At 42.6% G+C, this 23,312-nt stretch overlaps 1 protein-coding gene across 3 annotated transcripts in view; it reads left to right on the forward strand.

Annotated features, from left to right (window-relative positions):
- SLC25A13 (solute carrier family 25 member 13) overlaps positions 1-23,312 on the forward strand; it is a 111,505-nt gene that overhangs the window by 12,515 nt on the left and 75,678 nt on the right. For 2 of the 3 annotated variants that reach the window (XM_082193931.1, XM_082193930.1), the window contains 2 exons: positions 13,691-13,744; positions 20,307-20,449. In XM_082193931.1, the coding sequence (XP_082050057.1) occupies positions 13,691-13,744; positions 20,307-20,449 (197 nt within the window). Of the gene's footprint in view, positions 1-12,662; positions 12,685-13,690; positions 13,745-20,306; positions 20,450-23,312 lie in introns of those variants that run through there. The other variant, XM_082193932.1, reaches the window with a different exon arrangement.

Consider the following 23,312-nt stretch of genomic DNA (forward strand, 5'->3'; position numbering starts at 1 on the left):
TGTTTCCATGGCAACCAGTTGATCTCATATAAAAAAAGGGTATAAAGCCGGATCTGGAGAGAAAAGTAAATATATCACTTTAACCAACCAATCAACCAAAATCCTTATGTGCCTGAAAATTCAGTTAATAAAGTTTTTATTTAACAAAAGGAAACCAAATCTACAGACACAATTGTTTCTGAACCAAGTTTGTGTTTTGAAGCTTTCAGTGTACTTGCTATCAACAAACATGTCAATTTTTTGGTATGTGTGTTTGTGTGGCAGTTATAATTAAGTCTTCCTAACAGCTGTTTCTGCTGTTCTTTCAGCCGTCCAGCACCGGGCTTGCTGCCACCTAGTCTATCTCTTCTAAATCCATAAATAATTCTTACTTTGTATAAGCTGAAGACACTCAAGGCACACTGTCATCCCACTGGAAAAACATGCATGCTTTTTATTCTTGTGCTACAGAACTAGGTAACCTGTGGCCCTCCTAGTGTTGTTCATCTGTCCTCAACCCCATGGCCAACATCTGGAGGCCCATAGCATCCTCATTCCTGCTGTGTTGTGTTTGTGAAGGAAAGCTTTATACCAGTCGCTGAACACTTGACGCTACCTTGCAAGCAAGCGTACAGAAGTTTCCAGCCTACAAAATGTATTATGAGTCTGTTGGATGGAGAGCTCCATCCTTTCTCCAGCAGCTCATTGCATTTCTCTGCTGGATTCAGAGTCTCGTTGTCTAGCACCCTTTTTGGTTTCTGTACCGAGCACCAAGATGGGATAGAAAATTGAGTTGGTTCTGTGCTAGCCTGATCACTTGTCTCCTATGGATACCTGGCAAGTCCTGAAATGCATGGCCTGTAGACGCACTGTTTGCATGCTGGACACTGTTCATTTATTTATTTTGAATAGTTCTAAGCTTCACCTTCATCCAAAACATAGATTGTAGACAAGTGTACATCCTATGCCCTTTTAAAATGTGGTGGGGTGTTTTTATGGGGGGGCAGGGAGGTAGTTATTGGGTTGTTTTAATTTTGATTATGTATTTTGTGGTTTTATATTTTGATTTTATTCTGTGAACTGCCTTGAGACCTCCGGGTATAGGGTGGTGTGTAAATTCAAATAAAAATAATCAGTGTTCCCCCCCCAAAAAAAAAATGTTTAGGGGTACGTTCATTTTCCTACTCATATTGAAATACTGCCCCTCAATGAGGCCAAACTTAGATTCACAAAATGTTTAGGGTATGCATACCCCTGCGTACCCCCTCCCCCCCAAAAAAGCACTGATCATCATCATCATGCCTTAAACTAGTGCTAAAAAGAATACAGTATTATCTCCAGTCTTAGTTTGGGGGGGGGGAGGTTATTACATGGCTGGAGCACAATGCATCTGGTTCAGAGGTAGAAGAAAGAGAAGAGCCTCCTTTGTAGATCTTGATGCGTTCACTAGTCACAAAAGTCAATTTAAATCCCACTTTCTTTTAAAATAGATAGCTACCAACTAGTTTTTACCATTCCTGGCCTTGAGAACTCCCAGTTCACAACAGAGTACTGTTGCTACCTTTGGGTGCAATTCATATCCTACTGAGGACAATGGCAAAACTTTCATGAAGTCAGCTTTCATGTTCTTCAGTATGACTGCAAATGGAGAGCTCAGATGTTGTTGGACTGCAACTCCCATTGGCTTTGCTGGCTGGATCTGACAGTAGTGTACCTATATTCTCGTGGCATATATAGTGGTACCTTGGTTCTCGAACTTAATCCATTCCGGGAGTCTGTTTGACTCCCGAAACCGTTTGAAAACCAAGGCGTGGCTTCCGATTGGCTGCAGAAGCTTCCTGCACTCAATTGGAAGCCGCGTTGGACGTTCGGCTTCCGAAAAACGTTTGCAAACTGGAACATTTACTTCCTGGTTTGCAGCGTTCGGGAGCCAAGCTGTTCGGGAACCAAGGTACCACTGTACATAATTTGCTGTAGTATGTTTACAAAGAGAGAGTGGCTATCTAAATAAGTCCTGATTTTATTTTCCAGTAGCATAATACATTTGAACCAGAGTGGTACCGTACTGGTGTTCATTTTGCTTTTTTAATTCTCAAGAAAGATTCTTGACTTTGAGACTTTCCCCTCTTTACTATTTATAATACAGAAAAATGTGGTTACTTGAAGGTGGTGATGTCTGTTTCCATTACGCATATGCATTTTAGTCCCCCGCCCCTCTTTTTAAGATCCGAGAAATGGATTCATGCATGCACATGGATTTGTACCCACTCACACACTCAGCTACTGAGGTGTAGCATTTTGAATAGACAGGAACAGACAGATCTGATTATAAATGCAATCTTTAATAGTTAACTTCTGTGCTCAGTCAAAAAAGAAAACATTTCACTGAAACAAAATGCATTTACCTGTCAGTTATTTTTACATAGTTCCTGTCACACAATTATTAGGTGGGGCACTTTATCTATAGGATTTTATTTTCTCCAGCCCAGTTCCTCCTCCTACTTATTCATGACAAGGGTTCTACAAATAGGATAGGTCTTGCTAGCAAATTAGTGCAGCAAACTTTTCTAGTAAATAACCTCCACTCCTGCATATTTTACCCAACTTGCCTTGCTAAGGTGATCTGCATAAGCCAACTGTGATGACTTTGAAACCGAACCTTGACAAGTTGGAACAGATTGAGTGGGTTGTGCCCAGTGGTGGATTGTCATTAGCAGAAAGCTCTTATGCCCATGTGAAGTGGGATACCTAATTTTCACTGGTCTGCCCCATCCCTATCATATGTTGGTGAGGATTGGGAGATCTTCCAGAACAAGTTATGGTGAAGAAGGTTGGAGTAGGCAGATGGGATTGTTGAAAATTGGATTATGAGTGAAAGCACTTTCCCACCAAGGCAGCCTTTCCCAACCTGGTGTCTTCCCCATATTTTGGACTCCAGTTCCCCTCCTCTCCAGCCAGATGCTGAAATGCCTGTCTGGAATGCAGTTGTCACCCAGAACATCTGGAGGGAACTAGGTTGAGAGAAACTGTGCATGCATTGTGCCTGCTTTTCAGTGATTGTCTTATTGTATGGTCTCTGATTTTAAATTTTGTATTTTTTTTTACTATATGTGGATATCATTGCTTTCCATGATATACTGGTATATAAATATTTTCATACATAAATAAAATTGGTGGCTGTCATGCTGCTAGCCATGAATGTTAACAGCCTTTTATTCCGTTCCATACTTTTGGCCATCCCTTTACAGTAGCACCATCAATAATGTTGGGGAATTCCTTACCCACAGAGGTGCGTCTGGTTTCTTCACTTTCGGTGAATGTTGAAGACGCACCTGCTTTCCCTGGCTATTGGAACCTGAGACGCGTGTTTTCAGGGCCCACCCTATTCCTGTAATTGTAATCTGTTTTAACTGTTATAAATTTTGAGTTGTTGTAACCCTCCCTGGAACCTGCCAGAGAAGGGAGGGTAACAAACCTTTGGCTTTCTACCTACATAGAACATACAAACCGGCCTCCTGCGAGCCTAGTAAATACTTGCTTTTCTAGCCTAGCACGGTCTATTCTGACTGATTGGCAGTGGATCTCCAAGGTCTCATTCCAGAAAAGTTTTTGATGAGCTCAAAACACACTTTTTTTTGCAAGCCGTAGCAATAGCCAAGCATGCTACCGGTACCAATTACTGGCAGAAATTCAAAGTCTTTGTCTATTGCATGCTTTTATTAATGCATGTTTTTATAAATGAAAAGAGTTGCATTTTTATTTTCTTGTTTGTGTTTGTGTAGATAGGACATCTATACACACAGATTAGTCTCCAAAAACAAACAGTAAAACAGCATGCTTACTGAGAACCAGATCTATACAAATTTCAAGACTCCCTAGCAAAATGGGACCAACTCAAAATGTACCCACCTTTCTGTTATATTTGCTTCTTAACTGTCTTGAGGGCCTTCTTTAGGGCTGAAAGGCAATCTAAAATATTTTTGCAAATAAGTACTGTGTGCTGTAGGACTATCAACGTGACACTCACTTTTAAATTAAAACACCCTCATGCTGTGGATGTGAAATGAAGATAGAGGTGTTAAATTATGAAATGAAGGCATATGTCAAGTGTGAGGAACCTTTGGGTCCCCCAGATGTTGCTGAACTACAACTCCCATCAGCCCCAGCAGACGTGGTCAGTGGCCACAGAAGATGGGAGTTGCCATTCAGCAAATTCTGGAGGGTTAAAGACTCCCAATATATGATGATGGCATGCTGTCTGCTCTGCCTTTAAAGTTGCAGGAGAATAAAAAAAGCCTGCTGCAATTTTGCAGGCTTGGGGAGCTCTCAGAAGAGCTTCCCAAGTGCCTTTAATAAAATAGTGGCAGTCCTAGCTAAAACTTGCTAAGCAGAACTGGTCAGTTCTCAAGAGGACGACTGGTTGTATTTCACTTAGGTTGTATGCAGGTCAGCCCAGTTCGCTCAGCTGCTGGAAATGTGAAATGATCCTAAGTTTTGTTAAATGGGCACTACGTATGCCAGTCAGGCTCACCAATAAAGGCCACCGAACAAGAACAAGCCTAAAATCATGCATGTCAGCGCTACGGACAGACTTGGATCACAATCCTTGTTCCAAGATGTCCCTTGTATCATTCTGATATCTTGGAGGATAAAACCGCCACCAGCAACAATAGGCACAAGCTGCTGTTTCCCTTTCGGTACAAGAAACTTAGTAATAATAATAATAATAATAAATTTTATTTATATCCCGCCCTCCCCAGCCGAAGCCGGGCTCAGGGCGGCTAACAACAATAAAAATAGTTCAACATTCTAAAACATTCATTATAACATTAATTAAATCAAATTAAAATCAAATTAATGGCAACCATCAAGCAAATTTTTGTGCAGATTGCCAGAGGAGGGGGTCAGGCTGCGCCCTGACAAAAGGCCTGGTGGAACAGCTCTGTCTTGCAGGCCCTGCGGAAGGATGCCAGGTCCTGCAGGGCTCTAGTCTCTTGTGACAGAGCGTTCCACCAGATTGGAGCCGCGGCCGAGAAGGCCCTGGCTCTAGTTGAGGCCAGCCTAACCTCTCTGAGGCCTGGGATCTTTAGGGTGTTTTTATTTGCAGACCGTAAATTTCTCTGTGGGACATACCAGGAGAGGCGGTCCCGTAGGTACGAGGGTCCTAGGCCGTATAGGGCTTTAAAGGTTAAAACCAGCACCTTAAACCTGATCCTGTACTCCACCGGGAGCCAGTGCAGCTGGTACAGCACCGGATGGATATGATCTCGCAGCGAAGACCCCGTAAGGAGTCTCGCTGCGGCATTCTGCACCCGCTGGAGTTTCTGGGTCAGTCTCAAGGGCAGCCCCACGTAGAGCGAGTTACAATAATCCAGTCTGGAGGTGACCGTCGCATGGATCACAGTGGCTAGGTCAGGGCGAGAGAGATAAGGAGCCAACTGCTTAGCCTGGCGGAGATGAAAAAATGCCGCCTTTGTTATAGCTGTAATCTGCGCCTCCATAGAGAGGGAGGTATCGAAGATTACACCCAAACTCTTCACGGATGATGCTGGCACTAATTGCACCCCCGCAAGAGACGGGAGTTGCCCCCTCAATCCCATATCGCTCCGTCCCAGCCAGAGGACCTCTGTCTTCGAAGGATTTAACTTCAACCGGCTCCCACGTAACCATCCAGCCACAGCTTCCAGACATCTGGTCAGTGTATCTGGGGCCGAGTCAGGATGGCCGTCCATCAACAGATAGAGTTGGGTGTCATCGGCATACTGATGGCAACCCAGCCCAAAACTCCGGACAAGCTGGGCGAGGGGGCGCATAAAGATGTTAAAAAGCATCGGGGAGAGAATTGCACCCTGAGGCACTCCACACACCAAGGAGTGGCGCGATGACAATTCCCCCCCAAGCGCCACCCTCTGTCCCCGACCGGAGAGAAACGAGCGCAGCCATTGAAGGACTGTGCCCTGGATCCCCACGTCGGCAAGGCGGCGGTCCAGGAGTTCGTGATCGACCATGTCAAAGGCTGCTGACAGGTCTAGAAGAATCAGCAGCCCCGACCCGCCTCGATCCAGCTGCCTGCGGAGATCATCTGTTAGGGCGACCAGAGCCGTCTCGGTCCCATGACCAGCGCGGAAGCCGGACTGGAATGGGTCGAGAGCAGATGTTTCATCCAGAAACCTACCAAGCTGTTCAGCAACCGCTCTCTCAATCACCTTACCCAGGAATGGAAGATTCGAAACCGGGCGGTAATTGGATAGATCTAAAGGATCTAATGATGTTTTCTTTAAGAGCGGACGCACCACTGCCTCCTTCAGTTCCCCTGGGAATATCCCAGTGCCAAGGGACAAATTGATGATATCACCCAGGGGGGCCCGCACCTCGTCTGGACACGCTCTAATCAGCCAGGACGGGCACGGGTCAAGAGGACAAGTGGTGGGCTTTCCAGCTTGGAGGAGTCTGTCCACATCAGCTGGGGATATCCGGTCAAAGTGGTCCAATACTGGACCCGAGGACAGTCGAGGGGCCTCCAGTTCCTTCATTGTATCCAAATTGGCAGGGAGGTCATGGCGGAGCAACAGGACCTTCTCCGCAAAAGAGCTCGCAAATGCCTCGCAGCTGTGTGCCGAATTGTTATTTAAATTTGGCTGTCCTTCGAGGGACGTTAAAGACCTAATTATACTAAATAATTGCGCCGGGCGAGAGCTAGCGGATGCAATGGAGGCCGAGAAGTAGGACTTCTTAGCGGCCTTCACTGCCATCTCGTAGGTTTTCATAAAAACCCTATAAGATGTTCTTGAAGCTCCGTCACGGGCACCCCGCCATACTCGCTCTAGCCGTCTGAGGTCCCGCTTCATTTTCCGAAGCTCCTCGGTAAACCAGGGAGCCCGGTTTCTGCGGGGTCGCAGAGGGCGCCTAGGTGCGATCTCATCGATGGCTGCCAGGAGCTGGATATTCCAGCCCTCAACAAGCTCAGTCAATGAGTCGCCAGGCGGAGCAAGGTCCCGCAAGGCCTGACGGAATCTATCAGGGTCCATCAGCCTCCGCGGGCGAGCCCAAATTGGCTCGCCACCTAAGCAGGGTGGGGGTGGAAAATCAATCCTGGCTTTCAGTGCATAGTGATCAGACCATGGCACCTTCATCGAGGGAGACATGATCACATCTATACCGGCGCCAAAGATCAAATCCAGCGTGTGGCCTGCTTGATGTGTGGGGCCCGAAACAAACTGGGAGAGCCCTAGTGTCGCCATGGAAGACACCAGGTCCAGAGCCTGTGAGGAGGGAGTGGCATCAGCATGGATGTTAAAGTCCCCCAGTACCAATAGGTTAGGAGCACCGGCGTGTGTTTCTAGGTGCCTAGTGAGTGAGAAGCAGATTGTCTGTCTCTTATTGCTTTGTTGGTATGCTTCGCAGTGAGAGCAGCAGAGTGGGCGGTGGACTCTACCTAATGTGTTTCATCAGTTCAGCATTTGAAGGTTAAACTTCCATTTTCTTCAAGTACAAGAAATAACAGGCGTAGAAAGATGATGGATGCCCATGTTGTTACGCTGCAGTCATAGTGGAAGGTGTGTGGGAGGAGGGAAGACATGGGGCTCGAAAAGATCGATGGATTGGAAGGCTTCCAGTTTTGATGAAAAGCTGCCAGGCAGGTGTTGCAGCTCTTTCCTTGGGCTTTGCAAAATATGCCAATTCCTTGGCATTTTAATGTGGTTCTTGTTTTTGATTTAATTAGATGATAAGATTGTTCCTAAGCTCCATTATGATAGTAAATATTCTGCGGTATATAAATGCCTTCAAACAAACAAACAAACAAACCAAAACAAACGCACCCTCCTTATCCTAGCAGCTACATTTGCTTGGGAAGCTTAGAGTTAAAAAAATCCTAATAAAGTATTGTGAATATTCCCTTTATTACAATGTAATGCCAGTCCTTAGCAGATGCATACCCTGCTGGCCAGCCTCCTTTTGCAGATGGCATGGTGGGAGGTGTGTATTACACCTGTGCTCTTGCATCTGCAGTAGCTTCCAGTTAGATAGGAAAAATGCAACTTTCCCCCTATAAAGCCCCAAATGTCCTACCATGATCCCTCAGCTAGCAAATCTGTGACTTATACAACTACCAAGTATCCCCATGTCTTTCCCCTTTCTCTACTGCCCCTCCTTTGCCAAATTTTACATTGTATTAATTGTGAATTCAAAGTTGTCTTCTATGGTTTTGTTCTATTGCAATTTGTTTTGAATATTAAAAAAGGGTTTTTTTAATTTAAAAAATTACATTGTAAGTTCCTTGGGGCAGAGACTCGTCATCTTGTAATTTGGGGCGTTGATGATGATTAAAAACCTTGGAAGGTGTTCTTAGTGGTTACCTAAAATGTGTATTATCCCCCTTTTCCAGTGTTGCTATAAGGATAGGGTCCAGATTTTCACTCTGACCTGTATTCTGAATAAACACCAAAAGTCCTCTTTTAAAATAAATAACTAAACAAACAAACAAACTTTTACCTGTGGTGCAGAGAATCAAAAACCCTTGCTAGGATTTGTTTCTTTTTGTTCCTTAATGAATACCCTGCCTGCTGATCCACTTTCCCCTTTCAGCCATTTCACTAGTCCCTACCATCTGATGTCCGCTTAGTAGTGTTTCAGGTTCATTGTAGCTGAACCTGAGCACTTCACTATATTTGAAGGACTGGACTTTGATTTACTAGTACAGTGAGGGAAATGCCTAGTTAGCCATTAATAAAGCCATATTATTGATTCCCACCTGCCCAACTCCCCCTTTCTGGACTTGTTGTTGTTTTCTAGCACTGCTACCTATTCTCTGCCCTGTTTGTCTGATCAGACAGTTGGGAATATTGCACCCTTGTTGCAATCTGCTTGTAAACCTGCTGATTGCATTTTGCGACACGCCATAGTGGCCGTATCGGTTCATCATTCTATACCACAATCAAGGTTCTTAACTTGGATTCTGACAGTGCTGGAAAAGCACAAGTGCCATTCATTCAGAAGAGGATGCTGACAACCAGGTGTACTGGGTCACGGACTGTGGGGGGGAGGGGGGAGAGGATAAATAAAATCTGGGGTGTAAGAGGATGGCTTTTGCACAGCTGTTTGTCTTTTGTACCCCTCTGGAAACTCAATAATGAAATAATCCTTTTTTAGGTCAAGTTAGTTTGTCTAACACAGCTGAGTTTGTTTGTTCTGGCAGCCTGGATTTAGGAACATTTGCAGTACAGTGGTGCCCTGCAAGACGAATGCCTCTCAAGACGGAAAACTCGCTAGACGAAAGAGTTTTCCGTTTTGGAGGTGCTTCGCAAAACGAATTTCCTATGGGCTTGCTTCGCAAGACGACAATGTCTTGCGAGTTCCTGCTGGTTTTTTTCCTTTCCCCCCTTTTTCTAAGCCGCTAAGCCACTTATCAGCTGATCCAATCAATGGCACTAATAGTGCTAAAAGCCGCTAATAGCGTTAATCCGCTAATACGTCAATGGGCTTGCTTCGCAAGACGAAAAAACCGCTAGACGAAGAGAATCCCAGAACGGATTCTTTTCGTCTTGTGAGGCACCACTGTACCTGAAACAAAAGTGTGCTGTTGTTAAACACAAAAGCCAGCCACTTCATTTTCTCAGGTACTCCATTCCTCTCCCCTCAGTTTTCATCCAACAGCCAGCCAGCATTTCATGTCTACTGAGCTATCCCCTCGCATTTAGGATTATTTTTTTGTACTTCTGCGAAACATGGGGTTCCACAAAGCCTGCCAATACCTCTTGCTTTGTGTATGGATGGTGCTACTTTGGTTTCAGAAGGAGAATATGTTCACTGCTAATATGCTAAAAAGAACATAGTGTTTGATATCCCAAACTACCATGTGAAAAGCAATTTAAAGACCATTTCTGAGATATGCTTTGAAAGCTAGCTCTCTACTCTTAGGCTCTTGTGCAGTTGATGGCGAAGTAGGTTCAGGCAAGGACAGGCCTTTTGTTTCTTTTCTATAATAACTGTTGGGAATCTGCATTAGGAGCTGTCCCAGGTCCTGTCTTGCCTGACCCAGCACAGCCATCTGGATACCTGTAGACTGCTGTCTTGAGTTGGACTTGGGGTGCAGTTTAGCCACCTGCTAGGGCTAGGCTTTGTTCATCACGCTGAGGGCTTGCAGTTTTGCTCAAGCATGGTAGCTGTATTGCTCATACTACATGAACTATGGTTTGGCTACAGCTTCTGTTTCCATTTCCAAGGAATGACCATTTTGCTCATGCTCAAAGCACACACAACTCTGTACGCATGCACCGTTTTTGGGTGGAACAGGGTGGGCTGGGCTTAGGCATGCTCCATCGATGTGCGCAGTGATTTGGAACACACACCCCCATGCAAATTGGGGGTTGCCTGAAGTTGTAGGTGCTGTGGTTGAAATATGAATCAAGTATTGTATGTTAGCATGGTGCAATGATGTGATCTTGACTAGTAGCGTAACTAGCCAGGTGTGTGTCCACACCGGGCAGGGGGTCTGTAGTGCGGCACGACTGCGCGTGCTGTGCGCCGCACCTGGGCTGGCCGAGAGGGAGGGAGGGCAAGTGGGTTGAGGGCCGCTGGACTCTGTTGCACAGTGGCCCGGTGCTGCCAAGCTGAGCAGTCCTGGGTCAAAGCTTGCCACGGGGTGGAAGCGATGGAGAGGAAAGGCAGCGGCAACATCCCTTTCCCGCTGCCCCCTCCCCAGCTGGGCTCCTGCGTGCGAGGGAGCTCCGGAGACCCGTGTTCCCTTAATAATAATAATAATAAAGTTTTATTTGTATCCCGTCCTCCCCAGCCGAGGCCAGGCTCAGAGCGGCTAACATCATAAAAACAACATAATATGCTGAATTGATTAATTAATTGACATCAATTAATTGAAATACATCTTAAAATTAATTCAGGCAAGTTAAAATCTGGGCAGGTGGCAATTATCAGGTTGGAGTTGAGAGTGGTTAATACTTGCCAGGACCAACTGTTTCCACTGATCATACAAGGACCTGTGAGTGGGTTGGGGGCCTCCTTCGGGCTTGTTTTATACAATTTATTAGCAGGTGAATGTGTGCCCTACAGAGCTCATGAAGTCACGCACTAAAAAGAATAGAAATACAATTTCAAAGAAAACTTACTGATCGTAGCATTACTATCAGGGCATCCCATAAGGGGTCTTCTCCTAGGAAGCTCAGTGGTAGTTTAGCAACATACCAGAAAAGTGATGTGATACATCTCAGCTCCCCTATGTGCTTTTAGAAATTTAGTACTTTTGGGGAGTGAGGGCGAGGAGAGAGTTTGGCCCCGAAGCGTTTTGCAGAATTCTAGACTACTGCTAAAATGTTGTTGTCCTTTTGTAGGTGAAGGAGTGATGGATAGGGTGGCATGCTACTTTTGTACTGGGGAAAGATTTCTTGTGGAGGTTGTGGAATTCATTGAATTTGGGTCCTGTCTGCCACAGAGAGCACAAAGCCTTGTGAATGGGCTCTCAAGTAAATAACTGTCTTAGTACAAGATTATGACACTTAGGACAGCATGTACACTTGGATAACACACATTTTCTGGCTATCTACCCCACAATTGCTCATGTCGTTTCGGTGAGTTTTGGAAGGAAAAAGCAACCAAACATCATTAACCCCCAAATAGCTAGCATCTAAAAGCATGCACTTTCTTCCTAATGCATTAATGTATCTTGCTGTGCGGTGTTTAGTTCTAATGAGAGGCATGGGCTAAAGTGAGAGGACACACCTTGATTTAGGGTGGGGGGTTGTTTCCATAAAAGATGTTTCGGATGGTTGGGGTATAAATAATAAAATTATTATTATTATTAGGTACTGGGGGGCATTCCTGGGAGATTGTATTGTGTTGATCTGCATTATGTATACAAATGATCACACATCTGCACTTTTACCTATTCTGTACTCATTTGTTTCTAGGGTCCATATTCTCAGGACTTTCTTATAACCACTATGATAGACACCAAAGAATGTATCTCCTTATTGATGTGTGTTTATGGGAGTAGGACAACGTTTCTTTCCCCAGATCAAAAGTCAATAGCCATCTTAATATAGAGGATGTTGCCTGAATATAAAAAGGATTCTTCTAGTATCACATATCCTATACTCTTACAGTTATTTTAAAGCCTACATTAGATTTTTTTTAAAAAAACCTTCATTATTGTTAGGATTAATTTTAAGTTTAATTATTTGTTTCTATTTCCCACTCTGAACTGTGCCCAAAGCAACTCACTACTGTACAAGCACCCGCTTATTGGCGAAATGCAAAACATTTGCACACACAAAGATGTGCTAGGAAATACATAAATAAATTCGAATAAGATCCCCCCCAAAAAATCAATAAACACTGGAAAAATTAAAGAATGCAAAGAAATAATACAGACGTAATTACATTTAATTTTGCTCAGCATCTGTGTGTCAGCAGACAAAAACAAATAAGCAGATGAATAAAGCCAGTTCATATTACCAATTCTAGTCTTTCCACACTGCAAAGAGCTAGGGCAGCCTGGTTTAGATACAGTTCAGAGAGAGCAGAGTTTTCTTACCAAGGTGAGATACCTCCAGCTAATTCCCTTATCTCTCCTCTAGAGGAGGCTGGGGAAGTTCTGCAGAGGGCAGTCACGGAAGAAGGGTTGTAGGTTAGAGAGGTAGAACATTTGCTGTGCATGCAGAAGGTGCCACTTCCAATCTCTGGCAGTTCCAGGTAAGGCTGGGAAAAGATCTCATGACTAAAACCCAGTTTGTGAGAGTTGGGTGCTACATTCTCCCAGCAGAAGTGGCCACATGCTCTGGCCAGCCAAGCTGTGCTCCTGCGCTTAAAGAGTTATGGGTCAGGAAAGGGAGATACCTTGTGACTATAGCGACTCCAGTGGCACTGTGCTTTGCTTCCCAAACTCTGGAAGTGAAACTTGGTACTAGAGGCGGTTGCGGCTGGGCAAGTGCGCTTTGCTGCAGGTGTAGTTGCTACTCATTGTAGCCCCATAGCAAACTGCATGGCTGGAATATTATTTGGAGAAGGGTGGTTGTGGGGTCATCAAATACAGCTACCCTCCACCATTGACAAAGATAGCCCCTTCCCTTATTTTGGAATCATGATCCATAAGTCTGTCTGGGAGTATCTTCAACTCTCAACTTTGTATCATTTCTGCCCCTGCTTTGAACAGCAGGTGAGTGCAAAGAGTCATTCTTGACGGTTGCCTTTCAGACTGATCAAAACCATAGAGTTTTTCTAGAAGTGATGGAAGACTTCTTGTTAGGACTGGTTTTAAATGATAAGTATTTACTATTAAATACTTTATATTTTAATGGCATCCCTCTCTCTCTCTCTCTCTCTCTCTCTCTCTCTCTCTCTCTTAAAAATGTGTTATTGCATGTTCCTTACTCAGGATTGGGCACTCATGTTATAAAAATAAAATCAGTTCCTGTGGTTGATGGCTCTATGTGGGCAAAGTCAGAGTGCACTCGTTTAAGATTTGGCAGGTTCAGAGGAACAACACCAGCAAAAATATCAAATAATTAAGTGTAAATGTTAAAACAAGTATTTATTTATTTATTTCTCGCATAAACCACTGTCTGATTTATTTGAGGGGAACATTTATTTTTCATCGCTCATTCTTTTGTTTGAATTATCCTCTTTCTTTTTTTTTAAGTGACATTATGACATCCTTTGTATAGACTATGCATATTAATATAATTGTATTTACTTGTAGGTGGCTCTAACCAAGAGAGCTGATCCAACTGAGTTGAAAACAATATTTTTGAAGGTATGTTAAAAGTAAATATTTTATCCGTTAAAGCCTGAATTTTTCATTTCTTTAGCTCTTATTGCATTATTCATCTCTTGATAGTCTTCTAACCATTAATCATTCACTGTATTATTACCATGTTAGATTTAAATACCACTATCAAAAATTGAACAATGCTCTCCAAGAAGTCAAATATGTTCTTGAATGATTATTGTATAGACTCGGGGAAATATAGCTACCCCCCCCCCAAATAGAATAGAAATTTCAGTGTTTCCTACATGGAGCTCTCTCTTTCTCTCTCTCTCTCTCTCTCTCTGTGTGTGTGTGTGTGTGTGTGTGTGTGTGACTCTCTTAGAAGATCTGTGAATTAGAACTGCAGTCTATAACTATTTTCATTAGCATTTCCCCATTTCTCCCAAATCATTGGACTGCTAACTAATGGTGGGAGCAAATGCAAATAGAGTCACCCTGCCCCTACAAGAGAGTAAGAGGGAATAACTTGAAGATTGCTTCTGCAAACATTTTATTGGAGGTAACTGCAGATGTAACTTCACCTGAATGCTAATCATTGATAAGGGCCATGGCGGGTCACATAATTGTTTTCTGCCCTGCGTTGTGTGCTGTGTTTTCCATTGCTACTTGCAGCGTTGATTTAGCATCCATCTTTCAATTGTTAACCAAAGTTTAAGGCTGTGGCTTGGAAAGCTGGTTTCTAAATCTGAGTTTGGAACTGCTCTCAGCCATGGTTAGGGAGGCCAAATCATTGCTCAGGGAGACATTCAACAGCAAGATGGAAAGAATGCAAACCTGCAGCTTGCTCCTGATTTCTAGATAGTGATGGAAGCCTGATGGTTTTGCATGTGCATTTCTGCTTTTGGCTCCTGGAATATGCTAGGTAAGCAAAACCACCAGGTTTATAATGAGGACTTCCAAAAATGGGCTTAGGTGGTTGCTTCTGCAATGGGGAAGAAGAGGGTGCAACAGAAACCAAGTAGAGGTGGGGAGGTCTTAAATGTACAGTTCCAGCAAACTAATTATTTGGGAATATATGGCATGGTTTCATTCAAATGCTTTTCTGGGTCTCTTGTTTTGCTTGTACCTGGAAACAACAGCTGCTTGAAAGTCTCCCTCCACCCTCCGCCTGGTGAGATACAAACATAATAATAATAATAATAATAATACCACCTCACCCTATAGCAGTGAGAATTGGGGCCTCTGAGACGCCAGTGGACTTGCTTCATAAAGTAGAAGCTGTTCTAAAAACTGGATTAAGGAAAAATAATAATAATTTGAAATGAGAGATGTGTCTCTCAGCTACTTCAATATCAGAAAAGCCAACAATAGCAAGACGAGCCAGTAGCTATGAATTGGTATAAATGAGAAGGCACAAAGGTCGCTCCAAACCTGTATATTTTATGCTACTTTAACAGGCTTATCATATAAAATGGGATAAGCCTGCAAAGTCTTCTCGGTGGCACACTTTTAAAGAAATTCTCATGTGCTGCTCTGAGAGTCTTGGTAGGAGGATGATACATAAGTACACATTTAATTCTAACCTGACATATATTTATGAATATAAATTATTTTTTCCTTTGTGGATTTTCTATGTTGCATTTGCAAAAATGGCATATGTTCCTAATAGTGCCTTTATTTCTAGACCATCCTCACACCAAGCTTATTCAGGATGCTTCAGAGTCATAACACAGACTAGCTGAAATTGGCAATTAAATTTCTATTAAAAACAAACAAACAACACATACCAAGGAAACCAAAACACAACACCGTTAGAATGGGATTTTTATCACATAATTTTCCATTTCAGTTAAATGCATTGCAATCAGTGTGACATTCCTTGGTTAGTTACATATTTTCTCTGGAGATACTTTAAAAATGTATATTCCTCTGTTGTATTTGTAAGGACTTAAATGGGCTTGAACTAGTTAATGCTCAAGTATTTAAAATATATGATTATCCAGTGTGAATTTTGAAGGAACTTACCAAAAAGCCATTAGGCATTATTGTGTAATATCAAATTCTCCATAGGTATAATTACCAAAGTGGAGGGAAAATACATGACTGCAGAGTACCACCTTTTCGAAAGTCTTTATTCCCAAACTAATAGAATTGATGTGTGTCCCCCCCCCCTCGCTTTTGTCATGATAATTTCCTCAGAGTAACTCTACTTCTTGTAACTCTCCTACCATAACCTAAGAGATTAGGCTTCAGTCAAAATGAGCAAGCTGACATTTTCAAGGTCATTTTCTATATGTAGTGTGGGGGGTACGTGATTGGATTTCAAATACACAAGAATAAATCGCAGTGGGTAGGAACAGGGGGACATCGAAACCTTGTGCTGCTTTCTATTATTGAATGTCTTAGCAGGGGGGCTAGCCTGGAAAAAAAAATGAAATGTAGAAGCAGAAAACGGCTGACTTATTTGATTTGTTTCTCGATAACTGTTGTGTTAAAAAGTTTTCAAGCCTGAGACTTGGAAAGATTTTCTGGCAGGTGATTGCAATGAGATCGATTTGGTCTGTGTGCTGGTTATAAAAGTGTGCAGCTGGATTTGTGTGTGTGTGTGTGTGTGTGACATATCACCTATTAATCAGGTTGCTGATTTTATGTTGCTGCTGTGTTTTAAATTGCTTTTAATTGTGTGTGCATGCATGCATAAGCGCATACCTTGATTTTGATTTGATTCTTTAATGTGTTTTAATGTGATAGTTTTGTTGGCCGGGCCGTCGGAAGGATTGTAAATATGAGAAACAAACACACTAAGCTTGCTCCTAAACATAGAACATGTTGCAGGTGAAACACAAACAATTAATTTGAAATGATAGAAATACAACATTATTAAATGTTTGGGCTATATAGTTTTCTGTTTCGGTCTTTGCTTCAATAAAACACTTGCCTGAAGGAAATTACTTTACCTATATATGGTTTAAATCTAGACAACTAAAAAAACAAAAAACCATGTACAGTTTAACTCTCGGAGGGAAGCCAAGAGTTATGTACTTACAGAAAATGTAAGGGTACTTGTCAGGCGCAACAACGGCTTTATTCAATGGGATCTGGCAGCAGGCTTTGCTCTGCAAGAGCTATTGCAACGTAAAACAAAACCTAAGTCTTTGAAGTTGGTTGCAAAATTGTAGTAGACACCTAACTTACTTGTTACTTCATGTGGATAATGTTCTGTGGAGAATCGCAGCAAATGTTTTTATCAGGCCACCTCAGAAAAGAAACATACCACAGTAATTAGCAATTTGGCTTTCCTGCTCAGAACATGTTGCTTGCTGCGATACAGATCTTTCTTTTTAAGGTGACACGTGGCGACTTACGTGCTCTTGTAATTTATTTACAGCTGCCTTTTAATGTCCCTTCGCTCACCGCCCAAGGAGTTTTGTAGTATTTACGGTGCATTTGCAAAGTAGCTATTTTGCATTCCGCCCCCCCCCCATCGAATTTTTACTGACCTCAATATATGCAGAGTTGTGGCTTTTAAAAGAATGCAGTGGTGATAAGGAATGGGAAGTCGACTTTAATAACACTTAAAAAGTATGGCTGGGATCCAGAGAACTACTTTAGGGGCACCCAAGGGCTTGGCCATGGCCAATGGATTTGTTTTGTTTTTATAAATAAAATTAAGCCTCTTCCCTTTGAATTAAATATCCTTTGAATATCACTGTTTTCTCCGTCTCCAAGATGTTTGCCCTAAGACATTGAGGGGGGAATTGTTAGAATAGCACAGTTCCATGGTTGCCTTCAGCATGCTGAAATAGTCACATGGATCTTCAGGTGTCCCAGCCAGACTGCTTTTCAGATATGGCTGTGCACATTGCCAAAAAGAAAGAAAGAAAGAAAGAAAGAAAGAAAGAAAGAAAGAAGCATTGCAAAAAAGGGGGAGGGGGACCACAAATTTGCATAATGTTTACATGCGCTAATTTTAATGTGCAGATGCAAATTTATAAATATTTATAAGAATCCAAATAGCAATACAGTATATTTCACTGTAGTGGGAAATGCTGGGCCCAGGTGTACTTGCTCAGTCTGCTGTCCAGGTGCGAAGCACTGAGAGGCGATGTCATGGCGCTCCCTGCTCTCCTGTCTTCTGGGTTCTTGGACTGGATACCCCTTCCAATGAAAGACTATCCTCTATAAAGTGGGACACATTGCCACCCTTCTCATAAGTGCAGCATATCCAAAGACAGACCGCCAAGTGGCCTGTGGTAGTCGCGAGGTGAAACATTTTAATAACAAGAATACCCTTTGTAATAAGCAGGAGGTTATCAGCATATGTTAAAAGACTCATGGACAAATGTGCAGCTGAGCAGTTGGGGAGTGTTGGGTACCATTACATAAGAAGCTGTGAAAACTTTTCCTTCTGGCCTGCCATCCAGTTGATAATAATAATAATAATAATAATAATAATAATAATAATAATAATAATAATATTTCTACCCTGCCCATGTGGCTGTGTTTCCACAGCCACTCTGGGTGGCTTCCAACAAAATATTAAAATACAATAGTCTGTCAAACATTAAATGCTTCCCTAAACAGGGCTGCCTTCAGATGTCTTCTAAGAAAAGTCTGGTAGTTGTTTTTCTATTTGACATCTGGAGGGAGGGAATTCCACAGGGTGGGTCCCACTACCAAGAAGGCCCTCTGCCTGGTTCCCTGTAACTTGGCTTCTTGCAACGAGGGAACTGCCAGAAGGCCCTCGGCACTGGACCTCAGTGTCCAGACAGAACGATGGGGGTAGAGATGCTGAATTGGGGCTGGAAATGAAGTGGCCACAAGAGGCGAATGGTGGTGTATTGCCTCATCCTAAAATCACTCACCTGTTGGCGAAGGATGCTTTAGGAATTTGAACCAATGGGTCCCTTTCCTTAATATTTTTAGGACGCATCCTATTTTTTGTGATTTCACGTTGTTCTGAATGGTTTTCAATGCATTTTTATTTGTTGCAGCCCGCCCTGGGGGCTAAAGATGAGGGATAGGCAGCAAATTAAAATAATAAAAACAGCAGCAACAACAACCCACAATGTTAAGCTGAAAGCCCAAATAATGCCTACCAGCTCCTGTAATAAATGCTGCTCTTAAAAACTTCAGAGGTACACACAATCTCTTCCCCCGATCCCTGTACTCCCCCCTTTTTTATATCAGTTTATGGACTTAGCTCTATACTTGGGGGGGGGGGAGAGAATAGAAATGCCAATTGTATTGTGTGCTTCTCTCCCCCATCCCCTCTTCCTGTGTAATACTATATGATTTCATGGGGTTTAGGCCAGTATAGCGTATTGAGGGCATTTTTATTACTGTTCTTCATATTGCTTTCTTTCCTTTCTGGAGTAATTTAAGTTTTCAAATAAAATTTGTTTTACTTCTGCTTTCACTTCTGTTTCTTCTTTTACTCCCAAGAGGTAGATATTTGGGAGTAAAATCTGGGGGGGGGGGGGAAATGTTGTCAGAGTCATGCAACTGTAATGTTTTGCACATGGCTGATCAGTATGAATGCATATGAATGGGCACAATCATGTGTTTGTTGAGTTCATATAAGAGAGAGTAGTGATCATATTTCATATTTTTCAAGCTGTTCCACTGGCATTTGCTGGCAGCAGTAAGCAAGAGATTGCTCAGTGATCAAAGACTCAAAATACAGGCTCAATTCATAGGATGTTCTGAACCATGGTTTAGAGCAAAGGGTAGGCAGTGTGATGCCCTCCAGATGTTGCTGGACTTCAACTCCCATCAACCCTAGCCAGCATGGCCAATGTCGTCCAACCACGTCTGGAAGGTGCCACGTTGTCTACCCTTGGTTCAGAGGGAAGGAAACAAGCTTTGATAAGCATACCCTTTCCCCTTTTAATGCTAACCATGGTTTGCTGCAACAACCAAACTAGCAAAATGTTGTTACCATTTGCCCTCCAAAATATGATTAGCGTTCGGTATTGTATCGATTCACGGTGTTTAGATTTGCTTATATATTTCTACAACAAACTTTTTGTGTCTTATGGGTTGTTAATCCACTCTTGAGTTCAGCAATAGCAGAAAAGGGAGCACAGTGGTACCTCGGGTTACGTACTTAATTTGTTCCAGAGGTCCATTCTTAACCTGAAACTGTTCTTAACCTGAAGCACCACTTTAGCTAATGGGGCCTCCTGCTGTTGCCGCTGTGCCACCAGAGCACAATCTCTGTTCTCATCCTGAAGCAAAGTTCTTAACCCGAGGTACTATTTCTAGGTTAGTGGAGTCTGTAACCTGAAGCGTATGTAACCTGAAGCATATGTAACCCGAGGTACCACTGTATATAAATCAACTTCAAACCATAGCTTCTGATTCCTGTTTTGGAGGGCATACACTAACCATAATTTGGGTGTCTTGGCAAGCTATAGTTAGCACTCAGAGAGGATAAGGAAAGGCAGCTGGGGGGGGGACACTCATCATGAGAAGTAGAGAAGGGAGCGTGTGCAAACACACAGCAGTTTTATGATGCACCGTATGGGGCAGCACTGCGTCGGCTGTACGAATGATGCAATGCTACCTTGTAATTTAAGAACCAAATTCTTCTTCTTTTTTACAGTATGCAAGTGTTGAGAAAAATGGTGAATTTTACATGTCCCCCAGTGACTTTGTCACGCGGTTCCTGAAGATAATAGGAGATGGGGCGCCCAATCCCAGAACCGTTCAGCTGCTCGGAGGTGTGGTGGATCAGACGAAAGATGGGTATGTACTGTGACCTTCATTTGAATTATTTATATGGTGGTAGCATTGGAGATTCGCAGAATAAGCTGCTCTTCACTTTTAAAGTACATGGAAAAGATACTGTACTGCCATGAAATTTTGCTTTCAGCAGCAATTGGTTCTTCGGTGTTTCTGTGAATCACAGGGTATGCTGTCTTAAAATGCTTTCCACTAGACACTGGGCCAAATACATAAAGGGTTAAAAAATGCATGCACTTTGTAACAAACTCAATGACAACATTTTTAAACTTGATGTGCGACATTCAGAAGTTACAATTATTAAGCGATGCACGCAAAATGAATTTTATAGAGCAAGTTTTGGAACAGTAGAGGGGAAACGGGCTTTGTTCTTACCCATAAGCCTTAGGTAGTAGCACAATGGACACTGAAAAGGCCTACTTTTGATTTATTGTAACAGTTTCCAGCAAAAAAACAAGACCCTGTGACACCTTAAGAGCCAAGGAAATATTTTATGGCATAACCTTTCATGGGCTGGAGTACGTCTGACTCTAATCCACAAAAAATAGGCTATCATAAATTGTTATGCTTTAAGCTGCTGCAAAACTCTTTGTTATTCTCAGTTTACAAAGCCTTCTCAGAATACTGAAACCCCCAGAAACTTAAGGAATAATGTATCGTCCTGTGCTGTTGTGAACAAAGCGAGATGCAAGTAATTTACTTACTATAAATTAGAATTGTGTATGATCCCTTTTTCTTCTTCTGCGAGTGGCATACATGCTTCTGCAGGAGGGCTTTGGAAGCTTATATTTATGCTAGCCTTTCTCATCCTTGGCACCCTGCAGATGTTTTGGGCCACATCTCATGCCATCCTTGTACATTAGTGATGCTAGCTGAGGGGAGCTGGAGTCAAAAACCTCTGGAGGGCATCCAGTTGGGGAAGGCTGATTTATGCTGAGTAATTCAGATTTGAGATCCAAGTCCTATATATAGAAATGAGTTCACTATTGAAAATCTCTACTCTGCCCCCACCAGCCCCTGCTTCAGTCTACCTGTGGTTAATCTTTCGGAGCTACTAAGTTTTAGGTCCTCATGTTACCTCATCTGTTTTACCTGAATGCCGCTTTTCTGCAAAACTGCTCCAAGTGGTTCACAACACATCAGGTGAACAATAACTAAAAAACCTCAAAACCATTATAAATCACAGTATCAGTAAGTAACAACATTGCATACGAATAAGCTACGCCAATTAAATAACTGAAATGAAATGGAAGAGAAAATAATACCAATTCAAAATAGAGTGGTAGCATTCAAAACATCGCCAGATTATGTACTTGTGACCAGTGGTTTGGTTCTGAGACGCCATCTTCATCATTCAAGGACGCCACCCAATTTTCTCACCTGGGATAGTGCAAGCACTCCCACCTTGGCTCTCACCTAGAGGGGACTTATGCCCACCATTATCATGGGGTCTTACCCCACATGGTGGCCAATAGCTTTCCTTTCACACTATCCTACCAGTCAATATGCCTTCAGCCAGGATGGGGCCCCTAAATAAGGTCTTGTGAAGTGACCCTTGACGTGGCAACCTCAAAAGGATTTTTCATTTCTTCCCTTTGGTTGTTATGAGGTGTAAAAAGTCGCAACAGTGATTCTTTTGAATAGCCAAAGGTACATGTTAACCTGAGTTTATCCAAGTATTTGGATATTTTTGCCTCATACAGTGTTTCACACCCTTGCTACAGTAAGCTGAAATGGTGCCTCTGCCCCACCCCATTCCCATCCAGGAGATTCTTGCGTGGCATTTTCTCGTGATAATGATCGAGACATTACTGAGATTTTTCACACACACACACACACACACTATGTAAAATCCCCTTCATTATCTTTTTCTGCATGGCTGCTATGTTAATAATATTTCAGAAAAACGACCCAACTATCCACGACCTTTTCTCTTGCTATTGTGTGGCCATCTTGTTAGACCTTGTGTCCCAAGTATCTCAGTGCCATTAGGGTAATGACTGAAACTCCAGAGCAACCTTTGTGAGAACCTGAATGCACATCTGTATGACTTTCTCTGTACAGTGCATGCGTGAATCCCCTGCTCTGTTTCCCCCCGTGCTGATCCATTGTTCAGCCTCGCAAAGACAGGAGTGTTTTTTGCCTGGCTGTTTTCTTGCTAGGTGGATGCACTGCAAAACCTTTAGTGAGAGGAGGCTTCCAGAGGGTTAGGTGGGAGGTCTGAGACCTGTTGTTTAGCTTCAGGAGGCCATTCAGGGTGCCTGTTATCCTCCCACAGATGAGCATGTAAAGAAATGTTTTACTGCAAATTGCACTCTTTAAAAATCCAACTGGCTTCCTTTAACAATCCATACTTTTCTTTTTTCTTTTTTTTGCTGCTACAATTAAATTCTGCCCAATAAAATATGCCTGTTCTGCCAATCATAGCTTGGTTTCCAGTAAGCAACTCAAAATACTATATGGCTTTTATTTTTAGAAAGTGTAAACAATTCAAAATAATGCTTTGAAATGCCAGCTTTTCCCATTATTATTGATTTATCTCTAATCTACCATTTTTCAGAACAAGTTGTTTATCTAAGATTGAAACATTAAATAATAGGCATAGCTTACCCTGTGCCCCATTATGCTATTATGGTTAAATTGCTGATTTTAGTAAAGCATTGTAGCTTTTGTATTTATTATACAATGATGAGGATAATGATTAGTATTGCTAAACATGCAAAAGAATGGATGTTGCAGGAATACACACACACACACACAAGAATTTCAGACGTGTGTGCCTTGGGTACTTTTTCGTATAGCAGAAGTTAATAATTAGCCAATTTAAAGGTACCATTGCAAAATTGCCCTGATTTTGCTGGAAAAG

This window comes from Podarcis vaucheri (assembly GCF_965113315.1).
Source record: "Podarcis vaucheri genome assembly, chromosome: 12".
Taxonomy (NCBI): domain Eukaryota; kingdom Metazoa; phylum Chordata; class Lepidosauria; order Squamata; family Lacertidae; genus Podarcis; species Podarcis vaucheri.